General features: G+C 45.5%; 1 protein-coding gene across 2 annotated transcripts in view; it reads right to left on the bottom strand.

Annotated features, from left to right (window-relative positions):
- The window catches only part of LOC309359497 (transmembrane protein 132D-like), a 461,903-nt gene extending 435,689 nt beyond the window's left edge, over positions 1 to 26,214 (bottom strand). For both annotated transcript variants that reach the window (XM_081893266.1, XM_081893265.1), the window contains exon 1: positions 25,380 to 26,214. In XM_081893266.1, coding sequence (XP_081749392.1) covers positions 25,380 to 25,458 — 79 coding nt within the window. In that variant the 5' untranslated portion in view covers positions 25,459 to 26,214. The remainder of the gene's footprint in view (positions 1 to 25,379) is intronic.
- Positions 26,215 to 26,629: the final 415 nt, after the last annotated feature.

Raw genomic sequence — 26,629 nt, 5'->3', positions numbered from 1 at the left:
CTATTGGATACAATCCACAAGCTTTTGTGAACTAAACTCCACTAAAATGTAATTCTCAGTTGGCAGAAATATGGTTTCAGAAGAGGAGAAAAGAATTCTGAACAGTGGCATACAGTGTCAATGTAATGTCTGTGACAATCCAATTAAAGCTTAGAATTCATGCAAGATAAGCACAGTGACCACTCGCACCCATAATAATTTGGTGATAATGCAATCATCTTCCCATTCCTTAGCAAATTAACACCAGAAGTGGGACAAGAAACCATTGTCCTCATTCAAGCCCAAATGAATAGCATCAAACAGCATTGTTAGTCCTAATCCAGCTATTTTGCAATCGGACAGCAACGTTTTCTGCAGCAAGTCTTTAGCCCAAGGAACAAATTCCATCTTGGCATTTCAATCAACAGAAGACACACGCTTTCACAGAAAAAACAAATACAGAAAAGGCAGGTGGAGCTTTACAAATGTGCAGCAGTAGGAACAGAGAGGTATTGGGCAATAAATATAGCACATCCCTAATTTCAATGTGAAAGAAAGGATTATTATCATATTATCCCCTATTATCTTTATAATATGCACTGAATATACTGTCTTTGAACTGGGGAATAGGAATACTCTCCCCCTCCGCCCATGCTCGGACGTAATGCAATACAGATTGATCCCTGAAAAGGACATTGTGGAAAACCTAGTTATTCTGTTGCTGCAGAACCCAGGATATCAGTGGGCCTGAAGTGACTCACCTCAAGCAGGCTTCAGTCCTGGGGCTGAGTGACCTACTGTAAGAATGATTCACTGATGTAGGCCAGATCTGCCTGGCAGCAGTGTCAACAACAAACTGGCTACAAATGAGGTCTTAAATGGCCAATCTGAAAGTCTTCTTAAGTTGTAGAATCATTATTTTGAAACCACTTTTCTAATTAGGGATGATACATGTGGGGGAAGAGAGGGTGAAAAGAAAAGGAGATCTACTAACTATGATTGCCCATTTATTATTATTTATACAGCTGGCTGAGGCTCTCCAGCTTTTTCAGACAGGAGACTTTTGCAGTCCTACTTGGAGATGCAAGGGATTAAACCTGAAACTTTCTGGAAGCAAAGATATGTTTCCAGTTAACCATGCCCTTTCCCTTTTGAAAGGGTCTCCATTCCATATGCAGGTCCTTTATGAGTGTAATGATCTCCTGTCTAGGACCATCAAGGTTGGCATGCCAACTGGGTAGGGCTCGCTGCGGACGTGTTGGCTGCCTTGTGTCAAGTCTCCCCCCCCCCCTGATAGTCCTTCCTTCATGGGGTAAAATAAAAGTGGAACGGTACAGATCCGATGTATGGGTGATTTTCTATGAATTTATAACAGAAGTGTCGTGTGTGTGTGTGTGTGTGTGTGTGTGTGTGTGTGTGTGTGAAGTTTGTACAAACTGAATGATTGGGAGGGGGTGTTTCCTGCAACACCAACCAAAGTCTTCACCCCTTGCAACCCTCAAACTACAACATTCTGCCATTGTTTCCTGGCCATTCCTGCATCTTTTTCCAGTTAACTCCCTCCTTCAGCCTAATCCTGCAAATACTCTTTGGCCACCCAATCTTCATTTGCTAGCTCCCTCCCCAACACTGTTAAGAGCTCATCCTTTTCCAAGCCTTAACCAAGCGCTCAGCCACAACCAAGCCTGCAGATTTGAACTGCTGAAACAAATCCAGTGAAAATCCCCATGGTTTTATATATGGATATAAAATCTTTCTGTGTAAGAGTCAACACTAAGAGAAACAGGTGCTCAGCTTCTCCAAGAGTCAATCAACCTGAGGTCACTCTTGTCTGGTACATCTCACATTAGCATCTACTCCAGGTGTAGCACTGCAGACACACGGCTTCCATGGTGGTTTCAATCACATGGCTTGTCCTCTCAACAGCCCACTATATTCCCTGCAAGATCAGGTATGTCTAAACATCATTTGTACATACTCAGTCTTCACTCCTTCAGCCTAGAATACTAAGCAAGCTCAATTGGTGTCAACTGGTATCTATATTTAATTGTATTGCGGCAAATTTCAAGTGAAAAGACGTAGCAGTACAACAGGTGTGTCGGCTCTCTTAGCCCATGTTGAAAGCCCTAAATCAGGGTGGAGAATTGCAGACCTGGAGACAGAATGTGGCTCTCCATGCCTCTCCACATGGCCCTCAAAAATCTCCCCAGCCACGCCCCTTGCTGCCCCTGCTTTAAATCTCCTTGAGTGCTTTTGGCAGACCAGAAGGTGTCATTGACCTCCAATAATGTCCACTGATAGTGTGAACTGAGAATAGAGAGGGGTGTGTTCTGGAACTAGTCTAGTGCATGAAAGTAGGAACTTGGTTGCTCAACCCACTTTTTGCCTTTGCCCCCCCCCCCACCGGCATGTGGCCCTCCAAAGGGTGCCCAGAATGGGAATGTAGCCCACTGGCTGGAAAAGATTCCCCATTCATGTCTCGATTGATTAGGGGTCTTATATAGAATGTCTACATTCTGGTCTCCAGAGGAGAAGATTCTGTAGTGCATCACACTGTTGTCTTTCTAACCATGGATGAGTACAGTGGTACCTCGGAAGACGAATGCCTCGGAAGACGAAAAACTCGCAAGATGAAAGAATTTTTCGTTTTTTGAGTTGCTTTGCAAGACGATTTTCCCTATGGGCTTGCTTCGCAAGACGAAACGTCTTGCGAGTTTGTTTCCTTTTTCTTAAAACCGTTAATACCAGGGTGCATCCGTGCTTCGCAAGACGAAAAATCCGCAAGACGAAGAAACTCGCAGAACGAATTAATTTCGTCCTGCGAGGCACCACTGTATGCATAATAGGATCTTTTCAATGGTGACACCAAGAATACAGTCCTGGCTGGCTCCCTCTTCTGTGCCTTTGGAACACAGAAAGTTGCCTTATTCAGTGTCATGCCATTCATCCATCAAACTGCATTAGATATGGAAAATGTTTTTCAGCCTGAAAACCACCTTCCCTTCTGAGCAACCTTCCAAATCTGGGTTTTACTTTTGTGCCGTAGGTCTGTTTCAATATACGCCTCTCTAAGCTCCACCCAGGCAGGCAAGCAGCATTATTAGAGTTCAAGAACACATTTCAGCAAGGCCTTACAATGTGCACACATCAACATACATACAGACAGAGACAAGATGCAGCCCATACCCACTCATGAGATTAATTTTACCAAGACCATGGGAAGAAAGTTAAGTCTGCAACCCTGTGCACACTCACCTGAGTAAACACAACTGAACTTAGTGAGACTGACATTGGATTCAGGAGATCCTCAAGCTGTGGGGTGTCTGGGTTGCCCTCTAAGGACCACATGTCTAGTACCAGGCCAAGGATGGGTATGACTGAGCTGATATTTCTAATGTATTTTTTATGAAAATAAGATTATGATTTAAATGTTTTGTATGTTTTTGTTTTGTGTCTTGTTTGTTTCTTATTATGTGTTTTAAAAATGAATAAAAATTATTATTTTTTTAAAAAAGAAGATATTTCTAATGTATTTTAGTGCCGTCAAAAACGCAATGGCAGGAAGGGGGAAAAGAGCCTCAAGCAGTTCTTGGTTTTGGAGAGGGGGGTGGCAGAGAAAGAATGGCACTTCAGTTACTAACATTTTCAAAGCGTAGGTATCTCCCCTTTCCCATAGAGATCAGGCTCCATAAGTAGACCTGCCCTTTGAATTTGCACCAAGCTACTATCTCAATCCAGGGGCGCGGGTGGTACTGTGGTCTAAACCATGGAGCCTTGGGCTTGCCGATCAAAAGGTCGGCAGTTTGAATCCCCATGATGGGGTGAGCTGCCGTTGCTCGGTCCCAGCTCCTGTCAAACTAGCAGTTCGAAAGCATGCCAAAGAAAGTGCAAGTAGATTAAAAGGTACTGCTCTGGCAGCAAGGTAAGCGACTTTTCCATACGCCGCTCTGGTGTCTGTGTTCCGTTGCGCCAGAAGCGGCTTAGTCATGCTGGCCACATGACCCGGAAAAACTGTCTGTGTACAAACGCCGGCTCCCTCGGCCTGCAAAGAGAGATGAGCCTCACAACCCCAGAGTTGTTCACGACTGGACTTTGTGGGATGTAAACACAGGAGCAGTCAATGAAAACATTCCTAGAGTGTACATGTTAGAACATGGGGAGGGATGTCTGTCTAGCAAGCAGGTAAACTTCCTGGGGATGGACTTCCTCCGCATGTGACCAGAGGTGGGTGTGGCCTCACCTGTGCAGGTAAATGATAAAAGCACAGGGCAGGCAGCCATCTCTCTCTCTGCCATCTTCCTTCCATGAGGAAACATCTAAGGATGCTCTCTTGGCTCCTAGCCAAGAGAGGAGATAAGGGCTATCTTGCTACAAGATAGATTCTAAATGTATTTTACCTTTTTAAGCCTGTCTGCCTTCTGGGATCATATTGTGAACAGAACATGAGTAAACTCTTTTATACTCTTATAAAGACTGTGTTGTGTCTTGTATTTTGAGAGGGAACAAAAGGGGAAATTACCAGAGTAATTATTATAGAGGTTCTAGCGGACCTGTGCAAACGTTACTGTTGCGTACTTAAAGGGGAATGTCTATAAGCTCTGCTGATATTTTGGGAACTTGTTAGCACAAGTTGGATAAGGATATAATTAGTCAATATATCCTCTCCTGCACCCCTGAACATTCCCACAGACTTAACTGTCAGGGGTCCCTTTACCTTTACCTTTACTTCCTCAATCTATTCCATCTCTACTCCCTGAACCTTTCATTTCCAACGGGTCCAGCCTAATTCAGAACTGCTGAGGAGGTTGACAGGCCTCGCCTCTCTCCCCTTCTCTTGCTCATTCTCCTGTCCTGTTGGTGACACGCAGACATCTTTCTTTTAAAAGAAACAATGGATTTAGAAATAAATCTAATACTGCTCCTTCCACCAGCAAGTGAATCATCTACTTGAATTCTATCAAGGGGGTAACACACAGGTATAATCAAGGAAGTGGGCCAGAACTCAAAAATGCTTTAACAGAACCATTTGCCATGCCACACTGAGGCCTTCTTGTATCTCTGTAATAACGTTTAAAAATGAAGGTGAGGAAAGAGACATGCACACACCGATCTCTCATCAATTGACGCCGGCAGAGCCAGGAGCATGATGCTTTGAGGTACATCAAGGCAGACATGAAATAAAGGGGAAATCGGAGCAGTCACCAACTGGCCTGTCACCAACCCCAGTGATTTGAAACAAGCACCGCTTCACAACAAAGCTTGAGCAGATATATTAAATGTAGTGGGACGTGAATGACACAAATCCATTTCCTCAGTGGCACTGATCTACCAATGGAGATGGCAGGCGTCAAAGTCAAGAGACAGGATTTTCAAAAGTATCCAAGTTTTATGAGGGGTTTTCTTTTGCTTCTTTTTTTAATCAAGCTGCTCAAAAGTAACTGGCTTCAGCTCAATCAGCCTCCCTCAACCTGATGGCCTCCAAAGGTTTTTGGATTACGCCTCCATCACCCAACATGGTCAATAATCAGTGCTGATGCAGGTTGGAGGAAAGACTATAACAGCCCAGCCCAGGAGTCTGTTCAGCTGCCTCAGCTATTGTAGTTGGAGTCAGTCAGGGCCCTGCCCTTCTAGGCCAGGTGAGAAAAGGCCTACAAGACAGGCAGCGGTGGAGGAAGCCGTTCGGGCACCTGGGGCGGCGCGCCAAGGGGCAGGGCAGGGGTGGGGTGAGCCGTCCATAGGGGAGGGGTGCACCACGGGGCCTCCAGAGTCTGCCTGCCTCCTCCCACTCAGCTGCCCTACAGCTGGGGGGGAGGCAGTGGGTGGACCATTTGGGCAGCGTGGAGCCTGCGCGCGCCCAAACCATCGCATCTCTCCCAGGAGAAACGCGTGGCTTGGGCACACTGCAGACCCCCGCAGTGAGTGCCGCGCAGCATTTTGTCACCTCAGTGGTGACACCCGGGGCAGCCAGCACCCCCTTCCTCTGCCCCTGAAGGCAGGGAGCAAGTCCCCCAGAACTCACAACCAAGATACCCTATAGTGAGCAATGCTTTTGGGAGGCTCACTAGGAAGGCTCAAATGTGATACCCCTGTTATGAACCCCTGCGCCCACAGCAACTGGTGTTTGGAGGTAGATTGCCACTGAACACTTAGGTTAGGGGTCAGCAAACTTTTTCAGCAGGGGACCGGTCTACTGTCCCTCAGACCTTGTAGGGGGCCACACTATATGGGGGGATAATGAACGAATTCCTATGACCCAGAAATAACCCAGAGATGCATTTTAAATAAAAGCACCCATTCTACTCATGTAAAAACATGCTGATTCCTGAGTCATCCATGGGCCGGATTTAGAAGGCGATTTGGCCGGATCCAGCCCCTTGGCCTTAGTTTGCCTACCCATGACTTAGGTTCTATACCACCATTATGGCTAGTAGCAGTTGAGAGTCCTATCCTCCCATGACCCCTAGTGAACTCATGATTCAGGTGAGATTCAGATCCAAGACTTTTGGCTCAAAGCCTTCACAAGATGAAGAGAAAACAACACAGAGATGGAAATAAAGGGCCTGTAAAATCACCCGCACTTGACCTTGCAGCAGAATGTTCCAAGAGAGCACTCAAAGAAATAATTAAAAGCAGATTCGTTATTGTAGGTTGAGACTGATAGAAAAAGGAGAACAAAAAGAAGATTAAAATGCCAATAGGAGAGAGGGGGAAAGAAAAAGAGAGAAGAAAATAAATATGTTTCCTTCCAGAGTCATTATCGCACCATTACAGTGATTTACTGGTCCTCAAATGCAAGGAACAATGAAAAGGGAAGAAAAGGCAGCAGTTGACTCCTGGTATTATTCTTCTTAAGCTATGGTAACAGGGGAAATTTAGCTTGGCTTTTTCTCAAGCAGCAGGAGGCCACGACAGCAGGATCTGAAAAGCTATCTGAGGACAAGTTGAGGAAGAAAAGGAAGAAAATACAATAACAGCATCAACAGGATGTTTAGGCAACAAAAACCGCAGGCAGAAGCCTTATTTAGCAGCTCATCCATTAAACAAATGAAGCAGTTAAAAATATATATACAAATTAAACACACAACAGAATTTCAGCCTCGTGGTACATACACACAAACACTTTCTCCTCCCCTGATATTTATTAGAGCAAAAAACATACCTTTAAATGCTTCAGGGATGAAGCTAGTAGTGTTAATTTCTTAAGAATAATCTTTTGGAGAATATTCTCTATTGAGAATATTAGAGAATTTTCATTTAAAATGAGAGAATCTTCATTTTAATGCATTGAAAATGATATATAATTAGTTATATATAATTAGTTAATATAGTTGATAAACAAAACTATATGCATACATATAAAAATAAGCCATTAACGTTAAATTTATTATGATAATATATTTCAGTATGTCAGTCTCTGGTAAATAGCACCTTGTACCATTGAATGGCACTGCAGAAACCAGTTACTGGCACTACATAAAAATGTCAACTGTTTAAATCAAGACCACCTCACATGCTATTACACATAATTGTATAGGCCTAGGTACTTTAAGTGTATAAAGCATTAAAGTTACTTTCTGTAAAAAAATAAATCACACTGTATGGCCAAGGGTATAGAATTGCTAAGATTAAGGTCACACCAAAATAGAAAAAAGGCTATTACATATAGTTGAAATACGGTATATACAAATTCAAATGTTCATCAAATTAAATGAACAGCATTTTTAAAACTAAAATAAAAATGTTTTCTGTAGCTCACATTTCAGAACTGCCAATGGTGAATGACACAATGCCCAGTTATGTAACTGGATCAAAAAAAATCATTATTCATTACTTACACTGGCAATATCACAGCATGACTTATTATTTACTAGATTTTTTAAATGTTGGTTGTAAAACTGGTTCTTACATTAGAATTTACAGTTTGTGGAGAATATTCTCCGGGGAATTTTCTAGTAGAGAATATTCTCAAGAATATTCTCATTCCCAAGAATATTCTCCGGAGAATATTCTCACCTCACATCACTAGATGAATAAGAGATGCCCTGCTGCAATGCAGCCAGTGTTCTGATTCGCCAGTCACAGCATAAGGTGACCTATCACAGGCGGAGAGGTATGTAGCCTGGGCCAAGTCCCCCTGTTTGCTACTCTTGTTCTTCTTGTTCCCGATGTTCCAATAAACCCTTTTGAGCTGAATCTCAGTATTGGGTCATGCATGCCTGAACCCACCTACACTTCAGCACCCATCAGATATAACTAAGGGGCTGTACCTTTTAAAGTCCGGCCAAATTTCCCCCCAGAAAAATTGATTAGGAAGCTGTCTTATCCCAAATAAGGCCACCGGTCCAGCTCAGTACAGTGGTACCTCAGGTTAAGTACTTAATTCATTCCGGAGGTCCGTACTTAACGTGAAACTATTCTTAACCTAAAGCACCACTTTAGCTAATGGGGCCTCCTACTGCTGCCACGCCACCATCGCACGATTTCTGTTCTAATCCTGAAGCAAAGTTCTTAACCCGAGGTGCTATTTCTGGGTTAGACGAGTCTGTAACCTGAAGTGTCTGTAACCTGAAGTGTCTGTAACCCGAGGTACCACTATATTGTCTACACCAGGGATGTCCAACAGGTCGATCGCGATCTACTGGTTGATCATGGGGTATTCCTGGTCGATCCTTGTTGATCACGTGATCCTGGTCGATCCCGCCCCTCCAAAAAAGCCTTCCCAGAAGAAGCTCAATCACTGTGGGTGCTCCTCCCCCCTAAAAAACTCAACAACTTTGGTCAATCCAATGAGTAGATCGCTGCCAGTGTTTCTATAGTGGGAGTAGATCACAGTCTCTTGAGAGTTGGACATCCCTAGTCTACACTGATGGCCAGTGGCTCTCTGGGATTCAAGATGGGGTACATTCCCAACCACATAATTATTTTCCATTTAAAAATATAGTATGGAAATTGTTTCCAAAGCTGCTTCTAAACAGGTACAGGTAGGTAGCCGTGTTGCTCTGCCGTAGTCGAAACAAAATTAAAAAATTCCTTCCAGTAGCACCTTAGAGACCAACTAAGTGTGTTATTGCTATGAGCTTTCATGTGCATGGACACTTCTTCAGATACAGCAAACCTTTTTAGAACTAAAATATCCGCCTGATGAAGTTAAACAACAGATCAACGGAGCCAGACGGATATCCAGAGAGAAGTTGCTGCAAGACAGACCCAAAAAAGAAAACAACAGAACACCACTAGTAAATCACATACAGCTCCAAGTTAAAACAGTTCAACACATCATCAGAGATCTACAACCTCTCCTAGACAATGACAGTTCTCTTTCTCAAGCTCTGGGAGGAAGACATTTCATTGCCTACAGACAGCCACTCAATCTTAAACAACTCCTCACCCACAATAATACAACAACCAGACTTAACATGGACACTGGTACGAGAGCCTGCAATAAACCCAGATGCCAACTTTGCTGCAACATACACCTGAACAACACCATTACTGGCCCCAACAACATCAAACATACCAGTATCTGAAGAAGTGTGCATGCACACGAAAGCTCACACAAGGAACAAATTTAGTTGGTCTCTAAGGTGCTACTGTTTCTAAACAGGTAAATTATCCAGGACACTGAGGAAGATGCAAAGTGTCAGCCTGGCAGCCAACCCTGGCCCTGTCTATACATTTCAAGCAGTGTCATGCCATTTTAAACAGTTATCCTGGGAACTGCACTGCATTATGGGTGTTGAGCTGCAATTCCCAGAGTTCCCTGGGAAGAAGAATTGACTGTTAAATCAATCTGAGAACATGCCTTCCAACATTCAGGTGAAGAAAAGTGGGGCAAGGGGGGCTGGAGGAGGAAGGCAGAGGCACCTAGAGCCATGGTGTGTGTGTGTGTGTGTGTGTGTTTAGTAGCTAAACACACAGGGGAAGCCAGCAGTGGGGAGCAGCAGCAACATCCGTTGTCCACCACACAGCCCAGCCATGCCTCACCCAGTGCCCCCTTCCTATTTCCCATGAAGCAGAGTGGGAAGGGAAGAGCAGCAATTGGGTGGGAGGTAGGGTGGGAGGGGCCATGGGGCACCAGAGAACTATGAATGGTTAAAGGTAAAGGTAAAGGGACCCCTGACCATTAGGTCCAGTCGTGGCCGACTCTGGGGTTGTGACGCTCATCTCGCTTTATTGGCCGAGGGAGCCGGCGTACAGCTTCCAGGTCATGTGGCCAGCATGACTAAGCCGCTTGTGGCAAACGAGAGCAGTGCACAGAAACGCTGCTTACCTTCCCACCGGAAGGTATCTACTTGCACTTTGACGTGCTTTTGAACTGCTAGGTTGGCAGGAGCAGAGACTGAGCAACGGGAGCTCACCCCATCGCAGGGATTCGAAGCGCCGATCTCCTGATCGGCAAGTCCTAGGCTCTGTGGTTTAACCCACAGCGCCACCCGCGTCCCTATGAATGGTTGCAGAGGTCTTAATTGGGAGTTAATTCTCTACGATGCCAGGGAAGAGGGATAAGACAGAATCTGTGATTACTGAAGAGTGATAGCAATTGTCCCAGCAAAATAGTGAGAATGGGGGGGGGGTATGTGAGAATTGCAGCTCTATGAAAACAACAGGGATCTTTAAAAAACAACAACACTTTTCAGCACCCTTAACAAACTACAGTTCCCAGACTTCTTTGGGGAAGCCATGCTTTTTATTGTGGTATCATGGTGTTTTAGGTAAAGATAAAGAACCCCTGCACAGTTTAGTCCCGTTTTCAGGGACGCAGGTGGCGCTGTGGTCTAAACCACTGAGCTTCTTGGGCTTGCTGATAAGAAGGTCGGTGGTTCGAATCCCCCAATGGGGTGAGCTCCCATTGCTCGGTCCCAGCTCCTGACAACCTAGCAGTTCGAAAGCACGTCCAAGTGCAAGTAGATAAATAGGTACCGCTCTGGTGGGAAGGTAAACGGTGTTGCCATGCACTCTGGTTTCTGTCACGGTGTTCCATTGCACCAGAAGTGGTTTAGTCATGCTGGCCACCTGACCCGGAAAGCTGTCTGTGGACAAACGCCAGCTCCCTCGGCCTGAAAGTGAGATGAGCACCGCAACCCCATAGTCACCTTTGACTGGACTTAACCATCCGGGGTCCTTTTTCTCATAGTATTTTAGATGTATAGTGCAGATATGGCAAAGGTTAAGTGCGGGGATGGGAACTGGAGTTGGCAGCTTAGCTTTTTCACAATTCAGGCAGGGAAATAACAAATTCAACCCTGTCCCAACCCAGCTGAAAGGCTGCTCTAGATTTTGCCCTCCGACCCTAGAGGAATATCAGAGAGCTCCACATGCCCTTTCTAACATGTCCAGCCTGGAGACATTAGTGAAATTGTTGGTCTCCTCACAACCTCTACCAGCTCTGGAAGTTCTGTGTTTTACACACACACACACACACACACACACACACATATATATATATGCATGGAAGCCTGAGGTATTTGTGGATAATGGCAGCCTGCCAAAAGACCAAACTGTCTCATGTAAAAAGGTTGGCTGCATTATTAATAAAGACATTAAATTCCAGCAATGCTTCTTTTAATGGTGCAGCCACATGTATTCCTCACAAGGAGGAGGGAGGCAAAATAAAGACATCTTTAAGAATCTCGCTTTAGTTCAACCTCTTCATTTCTTTCCTATTTGTTTAGGTGATCTATCAAAGGCTGTTGGCTGGCTGGATTATTTTTAGCCAGACTGTCTCAGTCCGTGACATCTTTATTTTAAATATTGTTATACTTGTCCTAGGCTACGTAAGGAAACCTGGCCAAAGCGGAGATACTATCGCAGGGCTGGCTGCGGCTGATGATTAATTTCTGGAAAGAAACAGCCATCCCAGGAAACTCCATCCTTTGTCCCTGCTTTCAAATCACAGATGTGTGCACAGACGAGCTGTGGTCCGGGAATAGAGACATTCTGCACATGCCTCAGGGCAGTAATTTCATTTCTGATATTTGATTATTCCTTCCGTTTTAAAACAAAGGGTTGAATCCAACTACGTTTTGCTTAAAGTAGACCCACTGAAATTGATAGACCCAAGGCTGCATACTGAGAGCACTATGTTCAGTTTTCTGGATAATTTCCACGTTTTATGTGATCTTTCGCACAATGAAAAAGACACTCCTGGAAAAAAACTAGTGGGACCCTAGCACTCATTTCCATGTTGTTCACTTCCAGAAAAACCTTGTTAACCCAGAAAATCATGAGAGTTTTGGAATGTAATTACAATGATGCTTGTTCAGAGGTCTTAATTCCTTAAAAGGAATGTTAGACTCCAGGATAAAAGTGATAGCATTATAATCAGGAAAACTAATCTGAATGCACCCTCTGTTAAGCATGGGCATAATACCGGTAGTTTGGGTTAAGTTTCAAAGATGTGGGGGTGAAAAGGAAGGTAAAACTCCCTGGCAAGTGGGAACACTCACAACTGCAACAAGGGATAGAGGAAACATTGGGTTCACTTTACATTTAAAGGCAAACCTATCGAAACTACCAAAACAATACACAAATAGAAACATAGAACTCAGCTATCCAGCTGCAAATAAAACTGGTTTTAAGTGCATTGTAAACTGCAATATACAAATGTGACACTAGGTGTGATGGTGAGCTATGGCAAATTCAATATATATTTTTTCAAACTTTTTTTTTTTTTAAAAAAAAAGCATTTTCACCACATTTTTAATATGTGTGTAGATTGCACCCTGGTCATCCTTTGATTGCCACTTCTCCGAATTTTGCAATGTAGTTCTCCAGCCAAACAATGTTTACAGAAATGCATAAACTAGGGCAGTGGTGGCCAAACATGGCCCTTCAGCTGTTTTGGGACTACAACTCCCATCATCCTCGACCACTGGTCCTGTTAGCTAGGGATGATGGGAGTTGTAGTCCCAAAACAGCTGGAGGGCCAAGTTTGGCCATGCATGGACTAGGGGAAAGGGTGCTTTAAAAAAATGCATTAAAAATGCCTGTGTAAGTGAAAACCACATACAAAAATGTGTTATTAAAAAAATGCAAGCTGAAATGGAAATATGGAGAACTGAATTTGAGAATGGAAAAATGAGATACTGGAGATGACAGATTCACTCGTCCCTAACTGTCACCCAGAGTTCTTCCAGGTGGCTACCAAATATCCTCAATCCCAAACCCCTAGTAATAAGGTTACATATGGGATGTGGGTGGTGCTGTGGGTTAAACCACAGAGCCTAGGACTTGCTTATAAGAAGATCGGCAGTTTGAATCCCTGCGACGGGGTGAGCTCCCGTTGCTCGGTCCCAGCTCCTGCCAACCTAGCAGTTCGAAAGCACATCAAAGTGCAAGTAGATTAATAGGTACCGCTCCAGTGGGAAGGTAAACGGCGTTTCTGTGCGCTGCTCCAGTGGCATAGCATGGGTTGTCAGCACCCAGGGCAAGGCAAGTAATTTGCACCCCCTAACCCGAGGATTTGTGCCCCCTAACCCGTGGATTTGTGCACCCTAACCCTAACCCCCAGATGTTGCCACCGGCTGCGGCCGGCCCCCCCTGCACCCCCTGCGCTACGCCACTGCGCTGCTCTAGTTCGCCAGAAGCGGCTTAGTCATGCTGGCCACATGACCTGGAAGCTGTACACCAGCTCCCTCGGCCAATAAAGCGAGATGAGTGCCACAACCCCAGAGTCGGCCACAAGTGGACCTAATGGTCAGGGGTCCCTTTACCTTTATGTACCATCATTCTGACAGATGTAGGAATCTTGGATAAGTATCCTCAAGATGGTGTGCATGGTTCTCCCCCTCCTCATTTAGTCTCGGCAACAAGCCCGTGAGGTAGGTTAGGGCTAAGAGGCAGTGACTGGCCCAAGTTCATCCAACAAGCTTCAGGGTCAAGTAGAGATTTGAACCCTGGTCTCCCAGGTCCTAGTCCAATACTCTAACCACTATACTGCACTGGTTCTCTTAGCTACAGTATAACCTGTGTCCATTTTTTCATTCATTCTTTCAAATGGAAAATAAGGCTAAAAAGCCATTTCGAGCTCTCTTTTTTTTAACCTCTACTTATGATAATTAACACTACTTACGTACAGCAAAACGATCTTTAAAACCCACTTGGTTTTCTCAATTGCCATTAATAATGCAGAAAGCTATATTACACAGCAGGATAAAAACCCAAGTAATTTAACATAGCACTTTATTAAAAAAAGCACAACAGCAATGCAGTTCTGGCACTTCAATCAATCGGCAGCCTTGCTGACATTTCCTGGGACACAGTGACAGACAGCTGCCACCCTCGGTTTCCAGGGCAGACTCAGACTGATGATAGATGAAGAATGCAGTGTAGGCATGTATTCATCTCTCTCTGTGTGTGTACATGTATGCTTATGTATATAACCAACCCCCATACAAATATATGGGGTGGGTGGGGTGTTAGGAGAGGGGTAGTACTGTAGTACCTCTGGTGGGGGACACATGGTACTCCTTCTGGGGGAGTTTGTTCATCTTTGGTCCCCACCATGCTCTCACCTCTCACCTGTGGCTCCGAAAAGCATGCAACAGCGGCCGCACCCCAGGAAACAGCTTTGACCGGACAGCTAAACCAGGTGAGGGTAGCCGGTGGGTCTCAAACCCTCGGTGAGTTAGGGTAGCCGGTGGGTCTCAAACCCTCTGCCTGCATGCAAAGACAGGGTCTGGTGGGTTGAGCAAACAAGACCAATGGTGAGTACAACAGTGAAGAAAGTGGTTTCAGCATATCTTCAAGGGATGAAAAGGCTAAGGAGTCAATCCAGAGGGGAGTCTCTAAGATGGTTGGATGGCACCTTGTACACCTCCTTCTGGCAACTCCTGCCGCCAAGCTGGTGCCAAACGTATTGTTCTCTTTTCCTTTTGACCACATCAGCAAGGCTGAGAGGCAGTGGCGTAGCGTGGGGGGTGCAGGGGGGCCGGCCACACCATCTGGGGGTTAGGGGGCGCAAATCCACGGCTTAGGGGGCGCAAATCCACAGGTTAGGGGGTGCAAATTACTTGCCTTGCCGTGCTGACAACCCACGCTACGCCACTGCTGAGAGGAGGGTCCTGTTTTCTGGACAGCCCAGGACCTCCATCCACGCTGCCCAGGCTTGCACTCTAGGAAGGTAATTTCGTTGTTGCTAATGCAGCGGTTTGACTTAACCCACAGAGGCGCACTCCATTGTCTCTCGAGATAGACAGACAAACACACACACATACACAAACCCATGCACACACACTAAGATTATCTTTGGATTCTCTCTCAATACCCTATTTTTTTTCTTTTACTTTCTTTTATAATGCAGCTTTTATTAATACATTAAAGAACAATGCTAGCTGGTGTCAAGAAGGCTGCCACCGCCGAGAAACTAATAAAAAGAAAAGGCAGAGGAATACAAGAGCAATGCAGGGGGAAAATATTAGAAACCAAATTGCATTAAGGATTGGAGCTGACAAATAAAATGGTACGCCGGCAGAACATCTCTCGTTTTAATCTGAATTTATTATTTGGGCCGTGCTCTGCTCTTTGAAGAAACTCTCAGCAGGAAGAGTCTGCTGTAGAGGAAGGGAAGTGGAAGACTCTCCCCTGGGCCAGAGGTGGGTGCTACTCATTACTCCAGTTGCCTGCCAGCCAGTGGTGGATGGTGCCTGTTGGAACTGGAGCAGCAGAAGGCAGGGAGGCCCAGAATCAGTGATAGGCTGAGCCAGAGCCCCCACCTTTCTCCCTGTGGAGTTCTCTAAGGGCAACACTGAGACCAAGGAAGTGGAAGCTGAAATGCAGTCCCACCCTCTGGACTGGTGGTCAGTAGGAAGACAGGTAGGTTGGGACTGGCTGAGGGCAGACTGGGATTGGTGGGGCAGTGCCCCTTTCATCCTAACTGACCAACCTCCACCAATGCCATCCTGCACCAACTTCTTATCCCAAAGGCAGAAGAAGTGTGTGGATATAAAGTGCCTGCTGGGGGAAAGGGAATTGGCAGCAAACTCAACAGTGATGAGGCATGGCATATGGCAGCCTTTGCAAACTGGTGCCCTCTAGCTGACTGGAAGGACAGATCCTGAAGCTAAGGCTCCAATACTTTGGCCACATCATCAAAAGAGAAGACTCCCTGGAAAAGACCCTGATGTTGGGAAAGTTTGAGGGCACAAGGAGATGGGAACAACAGAGGACGAGATGGTGGGACAGTGTTCTCAAAGCTATGAACATGAGTTTAACCCAACTGCGGGAGGCAGTGGAAGACAGGAGTGCCTGGCGTACTCTGGTCCATGGTGTCACAAAGAGTCGGACACGACTAAATGACTAAACAACAAGCTGACTGCTGGACTCCCAGTCAAGAATGGCCAGAGAAAATGGGAACCGTTGTCCAACGACATTGAGACAGTACAGTACTAGATTGTGGAAGGCTGCTTTAGAGCCTTGGCCCTTCACCCTTCATTACTTTGTCAAAGTGAACTAGCTGGCAGAGGACCCTCCCTTTTGGTTGCAGGGAAAGACTGGACCAGGCGCTTAATGGATTCAGGAAGGAATCTGAGAGCTCAGGAGTGTTAACTAAAGCAAAACCTGATGGCTTACAGAAGAGCTTGACAATACCTCTCTGGCCAAGGGAAGAACCAGGGAGAATCTGTTGGATTTTCAGACCCAAAATAATTAACCAAAGAAGCAGCAGAGCATCAAAATACCGGCTTGTTTCAACTCTAGCAGTTAGGATACACCTCTTGACCAAATGGGTGTGATAAAATAGACACAGAAGTTATCTTTCAGTGGTACAGCATATCCCCACTGCACGTAGGAGCTCCCTGATTCAATTCCTGGCATCTCCAGATAGGGCCCTCTTTAAATTTTGAAGTGCTGCTGCCAATCAGAGTTGGTCAGGGGTGGGAACCTTTCTCAGGCTGAGGGCCGCATCCCCTTCTGGGCAACTTTCAAAGGGCCACATGCAAATAGTGGGTGGGGTCTGGGGCAAAAGTGGGCAGGGCACCAGGTCAAAAAGTTGCCTTTGTACAGTAGACTGGTTTCCACATGGCCCTTTCTGTCCTCCACCCAGAGAAGCAAGAGGCATCATCAGACTGCAAGGACACATCCCAAATGAACAGTTGTGGGCTGTGAAACGAGAGGAGTATGTGAGGCCTGGAGAGAGTTCTGAGGAGCAGAGAGAGAGAGGCCTGGAATGGCTATATTCAGCCCCCTGACTAATAGCCCTGCACCCCTGGAAGAGACTGTACCACTACGCTATAGACCAAGTATGGGAAACCTCCAGATGATGCTGCACCACAACTCCCATCAGCCCCAGAAAGCATGAACGATGGCCTGGGGTGATGGGAAATGTAGTTCAGCAGCTTCTGGAGGGTTGACGATTCCTCACACCTTCCGCACAACAACAGAGTGATTTGGTATAAAGCAGCTTTTCTCAGTACCTTGAAAGAGTGATAGCTAGAATGGAAACCTATGGGGTTTCAGTATAGATCATTTTTACCCACAGCTCCTTTCCTTCCAGCCTAAAATTCATTTTTATTTTTATTTCTTTGCCATACATGTCTTATCGCTCTCCTAAGGGAGAGGCAATTTTAGCAGGCGCTGTTTGTCAGGCAAGGGGGAGAAAACCTACTTCTGCAACGTTCCTGTCTTCTGTGCAGTTTTTAAAGAGGAAACAAGGTAAAGGAGGTTCATTTTTCAAGCTGTAGTTTCTTGGGTTTCTTTCCTATCCCTTCACAACACACACACACACTTTGGAAAGGAAAAACAGGACTGTGGCACTGGTGCAATACAGGGGTGGACAAATAAGCATGTGTGACAATTTTGAAATTTTATATAAGCTGAAGTGAGTGAGAGGCAGTGAGGTGTAGTGGTTATTGTGTTGGACTATAACCTGGAAAAGCAGGGTTCACATCCACACAGGTGACATTAGGCCAGTCACTGTCTCACAGCCTGACCTACCTCAGAAGGTCATTGTGAGGATAACGTAGATGGGGAGAGACCCAAACTCCTTAGAGGAAATATATTGATATAAATGCAATTGATAATACATCCATTCCATCTCAACCATGTGTATTTTAAAATATGTATTTTATGTACCAAATATGTGCAAACGCACATATGCATTCCTAAGTGTAGTTTATCCTAAAGCATGTTCTGCATTTGCATACTTTACTTTAGCAGAGAATTATATTGCAAAATTCAGAGAAGTGCTAAAGCTAAAAGCTAATAATATTCCGATTTGTGCATTAGTCTGAGAGGTATGGATCAAGTCGGTTCAGATCTGAATTCACAGAAATTTAATCCCCGAAGAACCTCAAGCACAATCCCCTTAGGTGGGAGCCTGACCCACTTATAGCAGAGTCTTCTATATAGTGTCGATCTCCAAGGAATTTTTGGAAAAACAAACAAACCTAGCTGTAATACTATAAGCCACACTAAATCACTACAAGCCTATTACCAGAGAAAGGTGAGCCTGCAATTCTAAATTACAGTGTAGAACATCACTGAACAGAAGCTGTGCAACAGTTATCTAGTCCTTGTTTAAGAAATTGAACTCAAGCATCAGAGCAAAACCTCATTGATCTTAAGTACAGCAGTGTCTGTAAAAAAATTGTAATTTCCCAGAGAATAAAAACTCAGGGTTTGTTTTTTTTTAAAGATTTTTAAGTCTCCAGAGGAAATATATATCAGGGCACAGTCTTCTCAGTGGTGGTGCCACAATCGATACCCTGCCCTGGGCAAACCCACCAAGAGAGCAATGAAAACAAACCGGCAACAGGGTTGATAGTGGAACCTCCAAGACGGCATGCAAACATGGTTCTCCCCTTCCCATCTTATCCCTGCAACAATCCTGCAACGTAGGCAAGGCTGAGAGACTGTGACTGCCCAAGGTCTCCCAGTAAGCTTCATGGCTAAGAGAGCATTTGAACCCTTGTCTCCCAGGTCCTAGTCTGCCCTCTGAGCACTACAACACACAGGCTTAAATACTTCAAAGTAAATAAATATGCCCAAACAGTTCTCTAATGAAAAGTATGAGCACACACCTTAGAAATGCAGCCAATGGTCTCCTGCACAACCTTGCAGAAGTCTCGTTCATCCAGCATCTTGTCTTCCAGTAACCCTCTCCCATTGTTCCTCTCTAGTAGTAGGAATTCAGAGAGAAACTCTCTCTAAAAATGGAGCATCCATTTAGCAGCCATTGATAGACCCATCTAGGAGTTTGCCCCCCTCCCCAACCCCTTTTCAAGGCCATCTAAATCAAGAGCCATCTTCACATTTTGTGACAGCGGATTCCATAAATTGGTTTAGAGGGCACGCAGAGAGTTATTAGGTGTTCTGTCATTTTTATGCTCTATTATTGTCACCTGGAAGATGTTTTTGGTTGTTGTTTTTTTAACAACAGTGACTTGTCAACCCTAATTCACCCAGCACACCAACACAGACAATGACATCCAGAAGAATTCTGAATTACCACTACCAACAAGAGAATGTCCAGTGAGAGTCATCCTCACTATTGGGCAGCATGAGGCAGGCTCCTCAGGCAATGGATGCTTCAGGGGCTCCATTGAGGAAGGATTGCTGTAGAGGTGAGGGCCCTTTTTCAGCCTGAGGAACACATTCCCTTCTGGCCAACCTTCCAGGGCTCACATGCCAGTGGTGGGCCTGGCCAGAAGCAAAGGTGAGCAGAGGAGCAAAGGCAGATTGTCCCTTTGTACAGCAGCCTGTTTGACACACACCCCATTCTCTACCCTCCATCTAGGTGAGCAAGAGGCATTATCAGATTTCAAGGACAAACTAAAAAATACACTGGGACTGCAAAGCAGGGCCAGTGAATTGTGTGGCCTCAGAAGAAAGGGCCTGGAGGATCATATTTGTCCCAGGCTCCCACTTGAAGTTCTCCAATCCTAAGGCAGTGTGAGGCAGCTGCCACCCCTTACCCCTTCCCCACATCCTAGTTTCCAGCTATTGAAGTAGGATTCAGCTGCCCATCTGGTCACCTTCCACATGTGCAATTTATGGCAGGCATCTTGCCCTTTGCTCCGGGTAGCAACATGTCTTGAACAAGCCCTGCAGCCAAATTTTCTAGAGAGATGCACACTGCAAGAACATCAACATCAACCTGTAGCACAATTTAAATGAACAACTTCAAAAAATGAACCTTTTTCTCCAAAAGAGCAACTCATTGCGTGCTGTTCTGTAAACCCTGAATTATTTCAAGGTTGCTTGCAAGTGTATGCAAGCCACCTGCTATTAACACATTGTGTTGTAGACAGTGCAGAAGGCAATGAGACACAAAAGACAGGAAAGGAGAAAGAGGTGTTCAAACACAATCCTTGCTTCGGAAGCGGATAATGGAGGGAGGCCTTCAAACTGGAGCATTTCGAAGCATCAACAACAACGCCACACCCAGGCAACACAGAGAGATATTATGCGATTGTCAGAATTGCGTTTCCTTCCCTTGACCTTTTTCTCGCTTCAATAGCAATCTAAACTTGTATTTTGCAATAGGAGTTGGCATTTCTTTGTAGTGGGGGATGTGTAGACATATGCAGAACACAGAGTGGATGATAAAGCAAGCTTCAAAAACAACAAACACCCTGTTTATGTTCACGGCACGCCAGGATGCAGAAACTATCTCCTGCCAATCAACAGCATAGGATAATAGAAGTATAAAGTTGGAAGAGGGACCCCCAAAGGCCATCTATGCCAGTCCCCTGCAATGCAGGAATCATAGTTAACGAGTCCCTGACAAATGGCCATCCAACCTCTGTTTAAAAATCTCTAAGGAAGGAGAGCTCACCATCTTCCAAGATTGCAAGAGCAACATACAAAAAGTCCATTTGGCTCAGAACTCTGCTTTCCAAAACGGCCAATCAAATGCCTCCAAGAAGCCCACAAGCAGCGTGCAATGGTGACCGCCCAAATGGAGGATCCTTTTAGCAATGGGTAGGCCTTAATTTGTCCAACGCCCTTTAAAGCCATCTAAACCAGTAAACAAGCCCTTCACGCATTGCTACCTCAAAAGCCAATGGGGGCTAGTTTAGACATTCAGCCAGCAGTCGGCTGGCAGATCTCCCCATGCAACAAGAAAACCAGAATATCTGGGCTCAAACACTCTCATTGATACGGCTATTTCATATGTGCAGGGAAAAAGACTGGTAGGAGACATTTTACTGCCTGAGGCACAACAGCAAAGTCAATGAGGCTAGCCAAGATGTTTTGACACCTGGGGCAGAAGGATTCCACAGCCATCTCTCCCTGTGAGTAAAATTTCAATAATACTTTAAATAACCAACACCTAGCTGCCCTTTCATGCTAGACAGATGATACTGGGTGCATAGGAGCCAAATCCTAGGAGCCAAGCTCCCTTCAGCTCCCCAATAAAAATATCTGATAAAATATTTGAGGATGCCGGGGGACCCCAAAGTTAATGGGCATTTCCATTCAAATGGTATGTGTGCCATGTTATGTGATCAGTTATACAGGATGGAGCTTGCCTGCCCCCACCCCCAATATTTTATTCAAGTTGGCACCGTTGACTGGGTATCACATTCTGTCTAATGGTAGGACTGGCCTAGGAAGGGAGTGGGTATTCAAACATGGCATCCCTACCATACAGTCTTGGTAGCAATAATAATAATAATAATAATAATAATAATAATAATAATAATAATAATAATAATAATAATATATTATTTATAACCCACTCCCAGCCACTCTGGGCGGCTCCAAATCAAGTGTTAAAAACAATACAGCATTAAATATTAAAAAACTTCCCTAAACAGGGCTGCCTTCAGATGTCTTTTTAAAAATAGGATAGCTGTTTATTTCCTTGACAACTGATGGGAGAGCGTTCCACACTGTGGGCGCCACTACCGAGAAGACCCTCTGTCTGCTCCCTGTAACCTCACTTCTCACAATGAGGGAACTGCGGGAAGGCCCTCGGCGCTGGATCTCAGTGTCTGGGTGGAACAATGGGGGTAGAGACGCTCCTTCAGATACAAAGGACCAAGGCCGTTTAGACCTTTAAAGGTCAGCACCAACACTTTGAAGTGTGCTCAGAAACTGGGAGCCAGTGCAGATCTCTCAGGGCTGGTGTTATATGGTCCCGGCGGCCACTCCCAGTCACCAGTCTAGCTGCCACATTCTGAATTAATTGCAGTTTCTGGGTCACCTTCAAAGGTAGCCCCACATAGAGCACATTGCAATAGTCCAAGCAGGAGATAACTAGAGCATGCACCACTCTGGCGAGACAGTCTGTGGGCAGGTGGGGTCTCAGCCTGTGTACTAGATGGAGTTGGTAGACAGCTGCCCTGGACACAGAATTGACCTGCACCTCCATGGACAGCTGCGAGTCCAAAATGACTCCCAGGCTGCACACCTGCTCCTTCAGGGGCAGTTACCCCATTCAGGACCAGGGAGTCCCCCACACCCGGCCACCCCCTGTCCTCCATAAACAGTACTTCTGTCTTGTCAGGATTCAGCCTCAATCTGTTAGCCGCCATCCATCCTCCAACCGCCTCCAGGCACTCACACAATACTGTTGATTGGATGAAGTGACCCCGAGGCACACAGAGTTAGGGTAGTGAATTTATGTTAATTTGATGGTGCAGAAACCATTTCAAAACATCACGTGAAGCTCTGGACATAATGGGAGGAGTCTCATGATGCAAGAAAAAGCTCCTCCCCTTGAACAGAATTAACCCTGGTGGCACATGGCTTGCGGAGTACGGCTATCAATCAATATTTTGCGGATGGGATTCCTGCACATACTAGGAATGTAGGTTTGTGCAATTAAAGTAGATTAAAGCACTCTGCTGCTCTGGTGTAACAAATCCACTGCAGGGAGGGAGATAACAAGACTTTTTTGCAGTTGGGTAAGTGATGAGAAAATGCCCTGAAAAGTGTGGGGTGAACGAACGATTAATGGGAAGTCGCATTACCACCGTGCAAACAAATGTAGATTAAATCAGGATGAGTACCGTACTCGTTGAGGTATAACCTCTCTGCAAATAAATTGGCACAAATGTGCAATAAAGACTGGGTACAGTCTAACCTTCCTCGGAGGTTTATGCAAGCAAATGAAGATGAATGCTCAATAAATAGGTCATCAGGGGGAGGCAAAAAATGCAAATTCAGGCCCAGAAGTGGCAATATTCATAGACTGAATGTGAAGCTGCCTTATACAGGGTCAAACTAATGGTCCACCCTGCTCAGTACTGTCTACACTGTCTGGCAGTGTCTTTCCAGGAATTCAGGAAGAGTCATTCCTAGTCCTTCATCGAGATGCTAGGAATTGACCCAGGAACCTTGTCTTGCAAAGAAGATGCTCTGTCTTTGAGCTACAGCCCCCTTTCCACACATTATTCTGACCCGTTCAGGCTGCAAATAGCACTTGCATGATAATAATATTATTATTAATAATAATATGCACATACTTCCCTGTCATCGTTGTGTCATTGCTTATATTTATTATTTCTTGTTGCTAGGCTTGCTTATTATTATGAAATGCTTTGTTCCCTTTGATGTTTTGAACTCATGGCCCTGCAGATGTTGGTAGGATTTGTGGTCCAGCAACATCTGGAGGGCATAAGGGTTGGGGAGGCTGGCCTAAAGGCCCGTTATCATATTTCCAAGACACCTCATACAAAGCTACAACTACGTATAGGAACCCCACACATCTGGGCCAAAGGCTTAGCCTCATCCTCTACATGCAAGGAGTTTACATAGGGGTGGGATGTTAAAGATATTCCATATTTCACCCCCACCTGCAGTTGAATATAGGAAGCTGCCATATATATGGGTCCATTTAGCCCAGTATTGTCAACACTGACTGGCAACAACTCTCCAGGGTTTCAGACAGGGGGTCCTTTCCAGGCCTCCCTGGTGATTTGCCTTGTCACTGAGCTATGACCCTTCTCCAGCTGAAGCATAGTAGACCCCACTGGACTGACAAAGATTTTACCCTGAATACCTCCCATCTACTAACAGGTGTACTCTGCAAAGGTGGAATGCCTGTGCTTGGAGCACATGAACAGAAACAGCAATGGCCACTATTTCTTGTGTAACAGGAACAGAAACAAGACTTTTTTACTTCTTCCACATGCAACAGGGCAAAAAGTAAAGCAAGGAAGAGCTGCGAAGGCAGAAATCTCCATATTCCTTTTCTTCAATTCCCCAGGTCTCTCTGTAGCTTTTCAACACGCACTTCCTCGTTTCAGAGGCACCTTATTCCCAAAGCTGGTGCTACAACAGGAGATCAGGGCCAACCCAGGGACAGTCATCAATTTCACTGCCACATGCTATAATGTAGATGAAATATTTTTGGCCAACACTTTTGATGCATCATAGGCCAAAAAAAGGAAGAACTATTACAGCCTTAAGCAGCACCCCAAACAAAAGCTAACTGAAGCCATGTCCCTTCATGAGGACTGACTGCATGTACAGGACAAGCTGGTGAAACTACTCTATTGTCCAGTTCACAAAGTAGATGGGAATGTCTTCCTTCCCCTTTAAACCTCCAGCCTAATGAAACATCTCGCAAGAGGTGCCTTCAGTTACCCACTCCCCGGAAGAAGCATAAACCCTTCTTCCACAGTTTTCCAAGCAACCCCACTGAATTGCTCCACCACCATAGATCCCTACATTTTGAGGTGTTCATCTGAGCATTCCTTACTTTGATGTAGGCATTGTTGTGTGTTTTGTTGTTTTAAAAGAGAAAATAAATGCAAAAATGTGTCAGAATGTTTGCATGCATGGACACTGGGTAGCAGGTTCTCAGCTTCCTCATCAACAATATTCCAAGGCCATTGCTAGGATGAATCACCCACTACAGAGTTTCTGCTTTTCATAGTAAAACTTTGCCCAATGCGCTGTGATGCCACCCATCCGACCTTACAGAATAAATGAATAATCAAATACACACCCCCGGGTGACTCTTTCCCATTGACATCCGATTCTGCTGGAACAGAGGAAGCCTGGCTCTGTCATTAGCCATGTCTCTATCATGAGATCTGGGGAGCATCTTTTTTTATGTGATTTTGCAGGAATGGAACATAGATCTCATTTGTAGCCGCTTAAAAAGGTGCTGTAAAACCCCAGTTAATCTCTCTCTCTCTCTTTCACACACACACCCATTTGAATATCTAGCCAGAGTGCTAATCAATATTATCTTAGGCAGGATTTAAAGATTAATAAATTGCCAGTGCGAACCCCAGTGAGTGGGGCAGATCTTGCCTGACATTTAAATTAAAAGAAAGATCAGGGCTTCCCATTCCCGCTTTCCATTCACAAATCTTACAGCCGCTCCCCACAAACTCCCAGGAACAGCCTCTTGAGAAGTGGGGGGTGGGGGGAGGATGGAGTGGAGAATCCCAGGCTCAGGAAGGCAGAGAAAGTTAAGAAAGATAAGGTTAATTGCTTCTTACCTTTGGAGAGCACCACCGCCAGGCTAAAGAGCAGAAGCCAGACCACCCGAGGCACCTTGCCCTGGCCAGGGGTCCCCATGGTGGGCTGCAGAAGAGAACTTAGATCCTTGCCACAAGGACTTCGCGATCAAAACAAATCCGGCTCCTGGCCATTTTTAACCCCTCCCGGGAAGAAAAGCAAGAAGAAGAGGTGGGGAGTGGAGAAGGTCATCTGCAGATCTTCAGACACATTTTCTCTCCAGCAAAGACTTGTCAGGTGAGGTGCCTTCCGTTGTCTGTCCTTACGGAAACTAGATTTCTTTTGTTTTTCAAAAAAGCATGTTCTCAATAACAAGGAATATTAAATAACAGAAATAACATCTCCTGGGTTTGCATCATGGTGATCCGAGGTTGGGGGGGTGGGAGAGAGAGAGAGAGCGCCGATCTCCATATAAATAAACGCCAGCCGAGAGATCTAGGAGTAACGAGATGGAGGAGGCGAGGAAGAGGCGGGAGAGAGAGAGAAGGGGAGGCGATCGCTAATTCATTCCTGCAAACCGAGGTTTGGACGCGGGACGTTTAAGCAGAAGAACGCTCTTTTGCAGCGGGGAAATTGACAAGGCTTGGGGTGGAATTGATCGGGAGGAGAGAGGCAAAGGCTGCCTCCCAACACAGATCCGCTTGGCATTTTGTTTGGCGGCTGAAATTTCTTCTTCCTTTTTTTTAACAGATCCTGGGGAGGGTGGGGGAGGGATGCGGAGCGCAGCGCAGCGGGGAGGGAGAAGCGCTAAAGTTTGCCTTTCGGTGGCTCGTTGCGCCCGGGAGAGGAGAAGGAGGCAGAGAGAGAGACGGCACTGAAGAACGAAGGGGAAGGGAGGTAATCAACTGATGGTTTTCCTTTCACTTAAACACGCACGCACAAACAAGGCGCTCTCTCTACAGTCCTCATTCACTTCTTAGAATGGAGGGGAGAGGTTGGCGGGGGTGGGAGGAGGCGGAGCAGAGCAGGACCTCGTCGCAAAAAGAAGCACCCTGGCTCTTCTCTGGAGGTGATGCTTTGGGGAAGCTGAGCCCGGAGACGAGAGATCACCGCTGGCTGGAGAAAGAGAGGCTGCCAACCGAGAAGGGTTAGAGAGGGAGCTCTGTGTTGCTGTTGGTTTGCTTTTGCTTCCTCCACCCCTCCGCTCGCCTATTTTGTTTTGGCAATGCTATTTAAAATAAACAGTAAATTCCTGCCCGATCTGCAAGGGAGGTGGGGAAGGAAATAAAAT

The sequence above is a fragment of the Podarcis melisellensis genome (assembly GCF_964234715.1).
Source record: "Podarcis melisellensis genome assembly, chromosome: 16".
Taxonomy (NCBI): domain Eukaryota; kingdom Metazoa; phylum Chordata; class Lepidosauria; order Squamata; family Lacertidae; genus Podarcis; species Podarcis melisellensis.
The sequence above is the reverse complement of the archived record's forward strand: the minus strand, read 5'-3'. Positions and strand labels throughout refer to the sequence as shown.